The sequence below is a fragment of the Leucoraja erinacea genome, chromosome 6 (genome assembly GCF_028641065.1).
Source record: "Leucoraja erinacea ecotype New England chromosome 6, Leri_hhj_1, whole genome shotgun sequence".
NCBI lineage: Eukaryota > Metazoa > Chordata > Chondrichthyes > Rajiformes > Rajidae > Leucoraja > Leucoraja erinaceus.
The window spans coordinates 50,496,452-50,509,048 of record NC_073382.1 but is presented as its reverse complement, the minus strand read 5'-3'; the positions used below and the strand labels follow the sequence as shown (position 1 = coordinate 50,509,048).

At 41.7% G+C, this 12,597-nt stretch overlaps 2 protein-coding genes across 3 annotated transcripts in view; one reads left to right on the top strand and one right to left on the bottom strand.

Moving 5' to 3' along the window:
• Window positions 1-1,971, bottom strand: part of LOC129698109 (centromere protein J-like) — a 62,760-nt gene extending 60,789 nt beyond the window's left edge. For both annotated transcript variants that reach the window (XM_055636994.1, XM_055636995.1), the window contains exon 1: window positions 1,866-1,971. The gene's annotated coding sequence lies outside the window, so the exon portion shown is untranslated. The remainder of the gene's footprint in view (window positions 1-1,865) is intronic.
• A 123-nt stretch (window positions 1,972-2,094) lies between these two features.
• The window catches only part of mphosph8 (M-phase phosphoprotein 8), a 38,836-nt gene continuing 28,333 nt past the window's right edge, over window positions 2,095-12,597 (top strand). The window contains exon 1 of the mRNA XM_055636999.1: window positions 2,095-2,298. Within this exon, the coding sequence (XP_055492974.1) occupies window positions 2,179-2,298 (120 nt within the window). The 5' untranslated portion in view covers window positions 2,095-2,178. The remainder of the gene's footprint in view (window positions 2,299-12,597) is intronic.

The following is a 12,597-nucleotide window of genomic DNA, read 5'->3' as shown; positions in this document are numbered from 1 at the left end:
AAGTCAGCGGGCCGGATGATTGAGGAATAAAGATACGCCTGCGGGCCGGATGATTTTGGGTTAAGGGTCGGATTCGGCCCGGGGACTGTAGGTTGCCGACCCCTGGTGCAAATCAATATCAAATTTGAATGGCAGTGACTCGGGCTAATGCTAGGGATTTCATAATTGACTGGTTCGTTCCAGGCATTCTTGCGTTTGCAACGCCGGTGCTGTATTGAGTCAATAATTTAAAAAGATACAATTGTGGATTTGTGTAGCCTGCCGTACGCTGTGGCCTACTGCTGACATATTTGACATTTATTTATATATCTTATTGAAATGAATACGCTGGTCCGTACACACACAGCTCAGCTGCCAAGAATGACCCATGACCTGGGCAGGTGCAGTTGTAATACCAAACTCGCTTATTTCAATCAAACTAAAATGGCACTGGAGTAAACTTCCATCCGGCACTCAAATACACCTGACCATTTCCGACATTTCCCTACCATTTCTTGACCTCACTATCCGCATCGCAAGTGATTGACTCCTGACCGACATCCACTAAAAACCCACTGACTCCCATGGCTATCTGGACTACACATCTAAACCCACACTGCTTCCTGTAAGGATTCCATCTCCTCCTCCCAATTCCTCCGTCTACACCACATCTGCACCCAGGATGAGGTGTTCCACACCAGGCCATCGGAGATGTCCTAATTCTTCAGGGAATGGGGGTTCCCCTCTTCTACCATAGATGAGGCTCTCACCAGGGTTTCGTCTATACCCTGTGACTCTACTCTCATTCCCCATCCCCCCCACTTGTAACAAGGGCAGAGTCCCCCTTGTCCTCACATTCCACCCTACCAGCCGTCACGTCCAACAAATAATCCTCCGTCATTTTCGCCACCTCCAACATGACCCCACTACTTGCCACATCTTCCCATCTCCTCCCCTGTCTGCTTTCCGCAGAGACCGCTCCCTCCGTAACTCCCTGGTCAATTCGTCCCTTCCCACCCGAACCACCCCCTCTCTCTTGACTCCATTCAAGGACCCAAGCAGTCTTTCCAGGTGTGGCAGAGGTTCACATGCACCTCCTCCAACCTCACCTATTGCATCCGCTGCTCTAGATGTCAGCTGATCTACATCAGTGAGACCAAGCGTAGGCTTGGCGATTGCTTCGCCGAACACCTCCGCTCAGTTCGCAATAACCAATCTGATCTCCCGGTGGCTCAGCACTTCAACTCCCCCTCCCATTCTAAACCTGACCTTTCTGTCCCCAGCCTCCTCCATGGCCAGAGTGAGGACCACCGTAAATTGGAGGGGCAGCACCTCATATTTCGCTTGGGCAGTTTGCACCCCAGCACTATGAACATTGACTTCTCTAATTTCAGGCAGTCCTTACTTTCTCCTCCCCTTCTCAGCTCTCCCTCAGCCCACTGGCTCCACCTCTTCCTTTCTTCTCCGAAACGTTGCCTATTTCCTTCGTTCCATAGATACTGCCTGACCCTCTGATTTTCTCCAGCATTTTTGTCTACCACTGAAGTAAACATAACGTTTCGGAAATCTGCTACACGAACATCAAGTAAAACACAATAGCGTGGGAAACAAAAGTAACTCCCAGCTGACCAAGTGAATCTTTGAACTCTTAGAACGCGATAATTTCTGGCAGTGGAAGTAACGAGGCAGCCATCACAGCATCGCAGGTTATCACAGAAAATGCTCCTTATTTTTGAGGATAAATTTTGCGTCGTTTATATTCTCTACGCCAATGTTATTATCCGTCTTCGTCTTATTTTCCTTCCTCCTCCCCTCTAAAAGATATAGAACACTCAAAACATATCCTCACCCTCCTACCGTGCCTAAGGCCTTATGTAAATACTTACCTATATTAATAATTATAGTTTGAATTGGTTGAACGATGTGTCCTTCGAGGGATGTGAGCTGTGATTGGTGATGTCCGTGAACTGATCCCCGCCTTCCACACCGCCCATTGGAGGGACGGGGCGGTGCCGTTAACGAATGGGGACGACGTCAACAACCGCCGTCCATCGCCGATTGGTTAACATCTAATGTCAATCATCGTTTTCCCACCTTTGATTGGTTCGGGGCAGAGATCCGTCATCCAAGCCTCGCTCTCCGGTTGTCGTTTCTCCTTGATAGTTTTTTTCGGAGTCACGAACCTTAGCGACCGAGGCGATGGCGGCGGTAGCAGCGGCGGTGGTCGAGGCGGAGAAATCGGAGCAATCTGAACAAGAGAGCGAAGCAGAGGAAGATGTATACGAGGTGGAGAGGATAGTGGACATGAAAGTTGCTGAGGTAGGAGAGCAGGATTGATCGGGCGAGGGTGTTTGCTGTTGCTCTGCCTCACCGAACATGGAGGCAGGCGGTGTGTTTGCGGAGTGAGGCCTGCGGCTCGGCTTTCTTCAAGTGCCACAACACCGTGCGATTACTCCACCGGTGTTGCCTCATTTTCTCCATGTCGATCCGGTGTACTCACTACATTAATTTTAGATAGTAAATCCGATTGCTGGAGTGTCATATTACTGTGGTGTTTATTTAATGTCAGATCCCGATAATTAAATGTCAAGAAAGGGGTAAATGACAGAAAAACGATATCTCGGCAAACGGATAGCTTGTGTGAATTTAAATATTATGAGAACTATTGTTGCTATAGCTTTTTTAAATAATACATAGTTTAGTTCAGAAAACATTGTGTGCCTGTCCAATTTTGGGCAATACATTTCGTGCGCCTTTTCACTTTCATAATAGAACTGCATTCATTTAACACGAAATAAAGACTTCATTTGGGACCCGCAGACTTGTGGCAATTTACTTTAAACATTGTAGTGTCAGACGTTGGGATCAGAGTAGGGAAATGCATGACATTGGTAAGGCCACATCTGGAGTACAATTCGGGCAACCCTGATGTCGTTAAACTGGAAAGGCTGCAGAGTAGATTTATGTAGGAATGTTACAAAATGTTGAGATTTAAAAAATCAAGCCTGGAATTTATCCCATCAGATAAAGCATAAAAAGAACTTTAATTTGACGCCTAATTCACTTTCATATCTTCAGTAATAAAAAGTTATGGCCATTTTCATACTCGGAAATTAGCATCTTGTTCCCTATTGCTTTTCCATTGACTTAACACAAAAGCTGTGATCGAGGACAGTCAAAAGCCCATAAATTTCTTAAACATTAAGAGAACTGAATGAAATTTTCAGTTATTATAGATTGAGCATTCTGAAACAAATATAAACCATCTTGTTCAAGAAGGAACTGCAGATGCTGGAAAATCGAAGGTACACAAAATTGCTGGAGAATCTCAGCGGGTGCAGCAGCATGTATGGAGCGAAGGAAATAGGCAACGTTTCGGGCCGAAACCCTTCTTCAGACTGATGGGGGATGGGGGGGGAGAAGGAAGGAAAAGGGGAGGAGGAGGAGCCCGAGGGCGGGCGGATAGGAGGGTGGGAGGAGACAGCTAGAGGGTTGAGGAAGGGGAGGAGACAGCAAGGGCTAGAAAAATTGGGAGAATTCAATGTTAATGCCATCCGGACGCAAGGTCCCCAGGCGGAATATGAGCTGCTGTTCCTCCAATTTCCGCTGTTGCTCACTCTGGCAATGGAGGAGACCCAGGACAGAGAGGTCGGATTGGGAATGGGAGGGGGAGTTGAAGTGCTGAGCCACCGGGAGGTCAGGTTGGTTATTGCGGACTAGAACATCTTACTTGGATGACCTGAAATTAAAGCATACAATTAGTTAGTTACCTAATTGTAGCTAATTACAAAATTGACGGAAATAGTTATAAACACCCAGACTGCCTTGAAAATTCAAAAATGTGATGTTCTCAAGGTCAGAACTTTTAATATTATTGTATTATATGCTGTAAGTCTGTAACAGATAGGTAAATAAATTACAATTTCTAGCAATAGGCCAAGTCTTTATGGAGAAGATCAGTTGCTAGCTGGTACATTGGCATATCATAATCAGTAGCATCATCATACTCCTCAAATTGTAACCAATAAGGAACTCTGTACACCTTGTTTTTCCTCAACTTTTCAATTTTGGCATTGTAAACTACAGGTTTTTGCTCTTCAAACCACACATGACATGCTTTTCTGCCCACTACTTTCCCATTAAGAATGCTATGAAGATCATCACATTCGGAGCAGTCCAAATTCGGATAATCTCTGCGAATGCTGTTTAAATCGGTCTCTTTTGCTGGGCATTTGGATTGGCAATTTTGCATTTCTTCTTCGGGGACATCTGTTTAAAATGTAAAGGAAAAAAACACACTGAACAGCATTAACAGAAACAAATTATTATTTGCAGTTTTAGAAAAAAGGTAGAAATTATAAAGTTAAACACTAAAGCAAATAGTAAATACCCAACAAAAAATTCATATTCATCAGTTTCATCAAATCAATTAAATTCATCTAATCAATTGAATTAATCTAAATTCAATTACTAGATCTAAACACCTATCCATTTCTGAAGAAAAGGCAAAACATTTTAAATAGCCTGTATCCAAATAACAACTAAACCCATTCACACAATAATTGACAATATAACATGATTTTTAAATCTTACTGTCGTTAACATATGCAAAAATGGAAGGAATTTAATGTTTAAATCCCATAAATTAATCTAGAAACATCCTCTCCCAATATAATCAAAAATATTATTTTTTGCATAATACATGTGACTAAAACTGTTGTGGATATTTAGTATAAAAAGTATTGATTATGAATAAACAATAACACCAAATATAGACGATTTAGATGCTCTTATGACATGATTGTCCAAAAAAAAGAGAATTTTAATCATCTTGCGAGTGGGTGTTTCTGGAATGCGATCGATTGGAACATTGCCGTTGCCGTGAATCTTTAGCCCATATCGGCAGGCAAGACATGGCCAACTAGTATGGGGACTAAATAACATTTTTGCATCCTAAAATTAGACTAAAGCCACCCCAATAAGCAAGATTATATGTGGAATATACGACTTACCTTTTATTTTGTCCTGATAAAAACATAGAAAATAGGTGCAGGAGTAGGCCATTCGGCCCTTCGAGCCTGCACCGCCATTCAATATGATTATGGCTGATCATCCAACTCAGTATCCTGTACCTGCCTTCTCTCCATACCCCCTGATCCCTTTAGCCACAAGGGCCACATCTAACTCCCTCTTAAATATAGCCAATGAACTGGCCTCAACTACCTTCTGCGGGAGAGAATTCCAGAGATTCACCACTCTCTGTGTGAAAAAGGTTTTCCTCATCTCGGTCCTAAAAGATTTCCCCCTTATCCTTAAACTGGGACCCCTTGTTCTGGACTTCCCCAACATCGGGAGCAATCTTTCTGCATCTAGCCTGTCCAACCTCTTAAGAATTTTGTAAGTTTCTATAAGATCTTCCCTCAATCTTCTAAATTCTAGCGAGTACAAACCGAGCCTATCCAGTCTTTCTTCATATGAAAGTTCTGACATCCCAGGAATCAGTCTGGTGAACCTTCTCTGTACTCCCTCTATGGCAAGAATGTCTTTCCTCAGATTAGGAGACCAAAACTGTACGCAATACTCTAGGTGTGGTCTCACCAAGACCCTGTACAACTGCAGTAGAACCTCCTTTTGCTATGAATGCTAACATACCATTCGCCTTCTTCACTGCCTGCTGCACCTGCGTGCCTACTTATAATGAAATGATTCAATTTATTGTCATTGTCAGTGTACAGTACAGAGACAACGAAATGCATTTTTAGCATCTCCCTTGAAAGGGAGACACAGGGCGTCGCGGTGTGCCCGCGCCTGCCGCCGTACATGACTGGTGTACCATGACACCCAGGTCTCGTTGTATCTCCCCCTTTGCTAATTGGCCACCATTCAGATAATAATCTACTTTCCTGTTTTTGCCACGAAAGTGGATAACCTCACATTTATCCACATTATACTGCATCTGCCATGCATTTGCCCAAAATTGATATTGCGATCTCTGACGTTAAGGGCGTTAGAAGTCGCTTTTTACTTTAATCCAGCGGTTAAATTGTCCAGCGATTTATATGCTTAAAAAAAACGGGAACGGAAGTCCGATCGATTTTTCTTCATCGACTAGCAGCCCGAGGAAATCCCTACAAGCGATACAAACCTGCATTTTAATCCCGCCCCCCCCCAAAGGCTCTGGAGTCAAACCCCTTTTTCACGGGGCGATTTGACGCAAGAGTTAACCAGAGTTGAACATCGTGGGAACCTCTTGTGATAACCGTACGGCATTCGTGGACCACCATGGCGCTAACGGCAGGTACTCGTGTAACTTGGTGACTCGGGAGAAAATTCAAACAAGCTTGAATTTCTCCAAGAGTGACTTGTACACTTGTGGTTGAATATTGCAACATTATATGCACGTAATGGCCAGTGCGATATCCGTACTGACTCTTGCGTGTACCATGGGAACTCCTGCGAACGGTGAACCCGGAAGCTGGACAGAGGGGACAGAAGGTGAGTAAAAATTGTCTTCTGTGGGTTTGAATTTAAAAAATAAAGATTTGCATCCGCATATGGACATCAACTTATTCATGAGTTATGTTAATAAGATTCAAGAAAATAACTATAATCTTTAAAAGGGACTTTACTGAAAGGTCCCACATATTTATGGTCCGTGAGAAATTTTTCACATGTACTTCTTTGAGAGATACAGCTCGGAGTCCTCGCCAACCAGTGATCGATGCCTTTCCGAAGCAGGGTCCGGAACGCTACCAATCAATGTTCTCCAGAGACCCGTGTAAAGGAGTGAACTGCACATGCTGGTTTAAAACAAAGACAGACACAAAAAGCTGGAGTAACTCAGCGAGTCAAGCAGCATCTCTGGAGAAAAATAGGTGATGTTTCGGGACGAGACACATCTTCAGACTCAATTCCGATTAGGATGTCTGAAGAAGGGTTCCGATTCGAATCGCCACCTATTCTTTTTCTCCAGAGATGCTGCCTGACCCGCTGACTTACTCCAGCTTTTTATGTTTTTCTTCCCAGATCTGACTTACCTGCTGAGTTACACCAACATTTTGTGTCCGTGTTCACTATGAACGTTGAATTATTTAATTTTTAGGTAACTTACACTCTCTCTCCCCCCCCCCGCCCACCCCTCCCCCCCCCCCCCCCCCCCCCCCCCCCCCATGCAGTAATTGTTGGTTAACCAGTCCAAGGTTTGCAACGCTGGTTCCCGCTTGGGATCACACTATCCCTAGCCAACAATTGGTCTATCAGGGAACCAAATATAGACATAAAGTGCTGGAGTGATTCAGTGGGTCAGGCAGCATCTCTGGAGGAAAGGGTTAGGCGACATTTCGGGTCGGGACCCTTCTTCAAAATACCCTGCTGAGGTCATCTGTTGTTGGCCCTGATTTGTCCCGGTCTTTTCTTGCTTCCAGTTCCCCCCTACAATCATCCCGAAGAAGGGTCCCGACCAAAAATGGAATCTATTCCTTTTCTCCAGAGATGCTGCTTGGCCTGCTGAGTTACTCCAGCATTTTGTGTCTAACTTGCTGATTCAGACAGTTTTTGATTTACTCTGAAACACACGTTGGAAATTTAAACTTGGGCGCAACTAACATCGTCCTACCGTGGGAACTCTTTAACTCAGCGGGCAGGCAGCAGTTAATTGTTGCTCCCTTCAGTTTCCCAGGGGGTCGGGACGGGACTGGAGTTGGGAGGGAAAGGTGGGGGAGTCGAGGGAGAGGAGGGGAGACAGATGGGGGTGGCTTCATTTACTGGCGGCGGGTGTCTGTCACTGAAACAGGCAGGTGAGATTTCACATCCACCTTGTGTGTGCCTCTCTCTCTCTTTCCCTCCCTCCCTCTCACACAGGCTGAGAGACTCTGCCTCAGTAACTGTGCTCACTCCATCTGTGTCTCCCACATACACAGTAAAACTCTGCTTTGTGTGTGTATATACCAATTCAACCAAGGGAGGATATTTATAGTGTGTGAAAATAAAAGTGACATCATTTGTGCCACGTGATGATTTAATTACACTTGACAGTTACATTCAAGATTTAACGGGAAAGCTCGGGAGACGGACAAGTCACTCACACAAATAACAGAAATGCCGAGTACCGTGGGAACTCTTTGTCTACCCCCCCGTTATATCGTGTGATATCGTGCTAGACCACGACCACTTCACTCTGGCTACATCTTGCGTCAAGTCGCCTCGTGAAAAAGGCCTATCACACTCACAGCCGGTGGCAGATCTGCAGCGCCGCAGAAGGTGGGTTTTGTAACATCACTAATTTATGGGTCTGGAAGGTTTGAGTAGGGATGGACAGGCTAGGTCTGTTTTCCCTAATGTAGGAGGGGTGACCTTAATGATTTATAAAACAAAGAGCATAGATAAAATGGATGGACACAGTCTTTTTTGCCAGGGTAGAAAAATCTAAAACTAGAGAGTATAGATGCGAGGGGAAAAATAAACAGACCTGGGGGCAACTTTTTCACATAGATGAATGAATTGCCAGGGGAAGTGGTAGAGATAAGTACAAATATGACAAAAAATACACTTGTTCAGCCATTTGCAAACAAAAGGTTTGGAGCGAAAATGGCAAGGTGTAGGGCAAGTGGGACTATCTCAATTACGCCACTTAGTTGGCATAGATGAGTTAGGCTGAAGGGTCTGTTTTGGTGCTATACAGCTCTATGACTAAACTTTAAATAGTTGAAAATGAAGAACTATTTAACTTCAAGGTAATGGACCAAGTGCCAGGAGGTGCAGTATAAGTTGGATAGCTGTTTTATGATCATATGGACATGATGTGCGGGGTAACTGCCTTCAGTGAATACATTTTCTGTGATTACCTTCGAACAAGAAAATGCAACTACATCCCCCATTTTCACAGAGTAGGTGCTCCCTTGACCAATGTAGAAAGAAAGAATTGCAGATGCTGGTTAATACACAAAGAATTGCAGATGCTGGTTAATACACAGAGTGCTGGAGTAACTCAGAAAATCAGATAGCATCTCTGGAGAACATGGTTAGGTGACATTTTGGGTCGAGTCTGAAGAAGGGTCTCTGCCCAAAACATCACCTACCCATGTTCTCCAGAAATGCTCTCTGACCTGCTGAGTTACTGCAGCACTTTGTGTCCTTTTATCTCCTTTGTCCCATCTTGTACCCCCACCCTGTCTCTGCACATCAATTCTGTCTTTCTCATTGACCCCAGAATATTTCCCTCACTGAATGGCAATTCTGCGTTCCTATTCCTATCCTCATTAAATGTTGTTCCTTTCTGCCAGTCGCTCCAGAATATGCAAATTTGGACCTACACTTGAAATTTCCAGTCCACCCATGTCCTTTTTAGTGATGATAGAACATTTTTTTAACCCCTATCACAAAATCAAATCGGTAACATTTTCAGGGTACAGAAACTGCCAGTTACTTACCTCTACTGCTCCATGTATCTTATGAAACTGAGATAAACAGTGATTTGGGAGGAATTATAAACTGATTTATCCAGTATTTGGCGTTTTTGTACAGAGCTGCTGGTTGCTTGAATAATGCAATGAAATTATTCATCTCCCGGTCGAGACACAATTTGAAACATTTTTTGTATTTACGGACAGGAGTGTGGGAGTAAATAATTAGGTAAGACTTTGTTGGTATTAAAAATATGAGCTTGGCATAGGCTCATGGTAAATGGACAGAAGCTGTGGTGTGGCATGGGATTGGAGTTTACCTGCATTCTTTGTCCAGGCCAATTTAAAATGCATATCAATATTTTACTCTATCCTTAAACCTTAACTTTATGTTGTCCTGGTAAGTGGTACGAGAGCACATTGAATCCCTTTGCAGTTTCTTTATCCTTGTTACAAAATCTACTTTAGGGTGATAAAGAACGATGCACTGAGAAAACTCTGCTGGTGTAGCAATCATTAAGAAACGATGCACTGAGAAAACTCTGCTAGTGTAGCAATCATTAAGAAATGCTTAAAGATCTCTTCAAGTACTAGTTTTTTATGGTGTGCTCTATGTGAAGGGGGGGTGAAGGGGTTTTTCTTCTATCCTGCAAACCTATTTTTGTGGAAATGTTTAGGTTTTACATTGGAAGATAATTTGTAGGAAATGAGGAAAGGGATATTTTGTTTGTGCACTGCAATGGTGCAGAGCACAATTATCACTGTATTCTGATAACTTTGAAGATTTGTTTAAATGATCCTGCAGTGAAATTACATGAGGTACAAATGGTTTTTAATAATGAATACATGGTCGTAGAATTGGTATAGTTCTATTGTTGAGCAGTAATGGTGTAGAAATTGGTAATTTTTAGTGCCAATTTTCTTTCGGTGGTGAACGTGGACGTCGGATAAGACAGTTAGAGTAACACAGTGGGTCAGACAGCATACCTGGAGAAAAGGAATGGGCGACATTTTGGGTCGAGGCCCTGCTTCAGACTTCAGACATCAGATTGCCTGCATCAGAAATCTAGAGGCACCTGGGTTTTGGGAACATTCTGAGATGAAAAACATTGATCATTAAGCCTAAAATCCATATTATTAGACCAAAATTAATTTACCTTTCTCCTCATATTTGTGTGTAATGATTTTTTCCGAAGCAGGAATAGATTAATTCATTTGTTAATAACTATCTTTTTGTTTATCAAACATTTTACTCTACAAGGTTATGAACGTCCGTAACATTAAATTCTCATTTGGGAAGAGTGTAATTGAGAAAGTTGTTAAATTATGACATTATGGAATAAAAGTGCTTTTTCTGATTTTATTTATCTGGCGGCAATAATTGAATTCTGAAGATAAAAACTCAATGAAAAGCAATTGCATTCAATGAGGGGAATTTGAGTTTGGATAAGGAAACTGGAGCAAATGGTCTGAGAGAAAGAAAAGGGAGTCAGATTGAAATACAAATGTTTTGTGGAGAACAGTGGGTGAAATACAAGTTCAAAGATCAGTACTGTGGCCTGAAAATATTTGTTCAGGAATATCTTAGTTAGTTTTAACTATTGTAAAGATAAGATGCAAATAGACTACACAGAGATTACGAAGTGTTATTATTTAAAAAATTAAAGCTTAAATGTGATTTTGAGAACAATTATTCAAAAACGTAATATGTACAAATGGAATAAGAGCAGCAGCTAAAAAGTGGAATTTGGCTTTTTTTTTAAAGATCTATTTGGGAACCATCAAGGGAACATGTAACCTTTAGATTGTTCAGTTTACATCTGATAATGCTCACATTCCATATCTCATGTAAATATACCAAGATGCCCTAAATTTTGCCAGAGCTGGTGGTTGATATAAATTAGACATTTATAAACTTTTTTTCAAAAAATACTTATGATATAGAATGAAGAAGTTGGCATGGGTTGGGTATTTGAGGTGAAAATTGATTATAATAAAGATCATGATCTACACTTGCGCAAAAAACAAAAAAATTGGCATGTGGCAGGCGAGTTTGTCAGTTACTAAATGAAGCATTCAAATTGGAATTTTCAGTTATTTAATGGAATAATCGTTTAACCAGTTTTGATTGGAATTATTGGCTAATACTATTAATTTTACCTATGACATTTGATCACAAACAAATACAGTAAACCCTTGTTTTAATTGAACTCTTTATAACAGATTTCGGTTATGGTGGGCTGACCTACCGATGGCCAGGGATGTCAACTCACCTGGAGTCTCGAGAAGTATCCCGACCCAAAATGTCCCCTTAGTCATATTCACCAGAGATGTTCTCAACAAAAACTGGAGATAAATTTAGACCCAATAATTCAGGGCTGATTACATTTCTGATGGTAACTTAAAGATGTTAAATAAAGATCTTGCATGTTTTAGATGTTGATTCTAAAAAAAACAAACATGTTCTTTTGAGGGTAAATATTTTGAATGATTGTAAATTTATAAATTGGTTATAAAGGGAAATACTTCATAAAATCAAACAAAACTTGCTACTGCATACCCCAGGCAAATAGTGAGTAAGGCACCCATAAACTTAATGTGCTATCATGTACCCTTTTGGCTGTATTTTGGGAATATACATACAAGATGATCCTTTTAGTTATACAGTGCCCTCCATAATGTTTGAGACAAAGACTATTCATTTATTTATTTGATTTTGTACTCCACAATTTGAGATTTGTAAGAGGGAAAAAATCACATGGATAAAGTGCACATTGTCAGATTTTAATAAAAGCCATTTTTTTAATTTTTTTAAATTTTGGTTTCACCATGTAGAAATTACAGCAGTGTTTATACATAGTCTGTCTTCCCAGCGGACCCTCCGCCCCGTTCCCCCCCCCCCCCCCCCCCCCCGTTTCCAACCCCCCCTTCCCATTTGGGACACAGCGATGTAATGTAAATGAAAGTAGTCGTGTTTAGTATTTTGTTGCATATCCTTTGCATATTATGACTGCTTGAATTCTGCGATTCATGGACATCATTTATATCCAATATAAATATGTGACGTGATTTTATTTATATCCAATATAAATATGTGACGTGATTTTATTTTAAAATAGTTGGGTAATGGACCCTGTATGATTCTGGTATTATGAAGGTGGATATCTTTTCAATGAATATTTTTCTTATACCTGCTAATACTATCTGCATGGTTTGA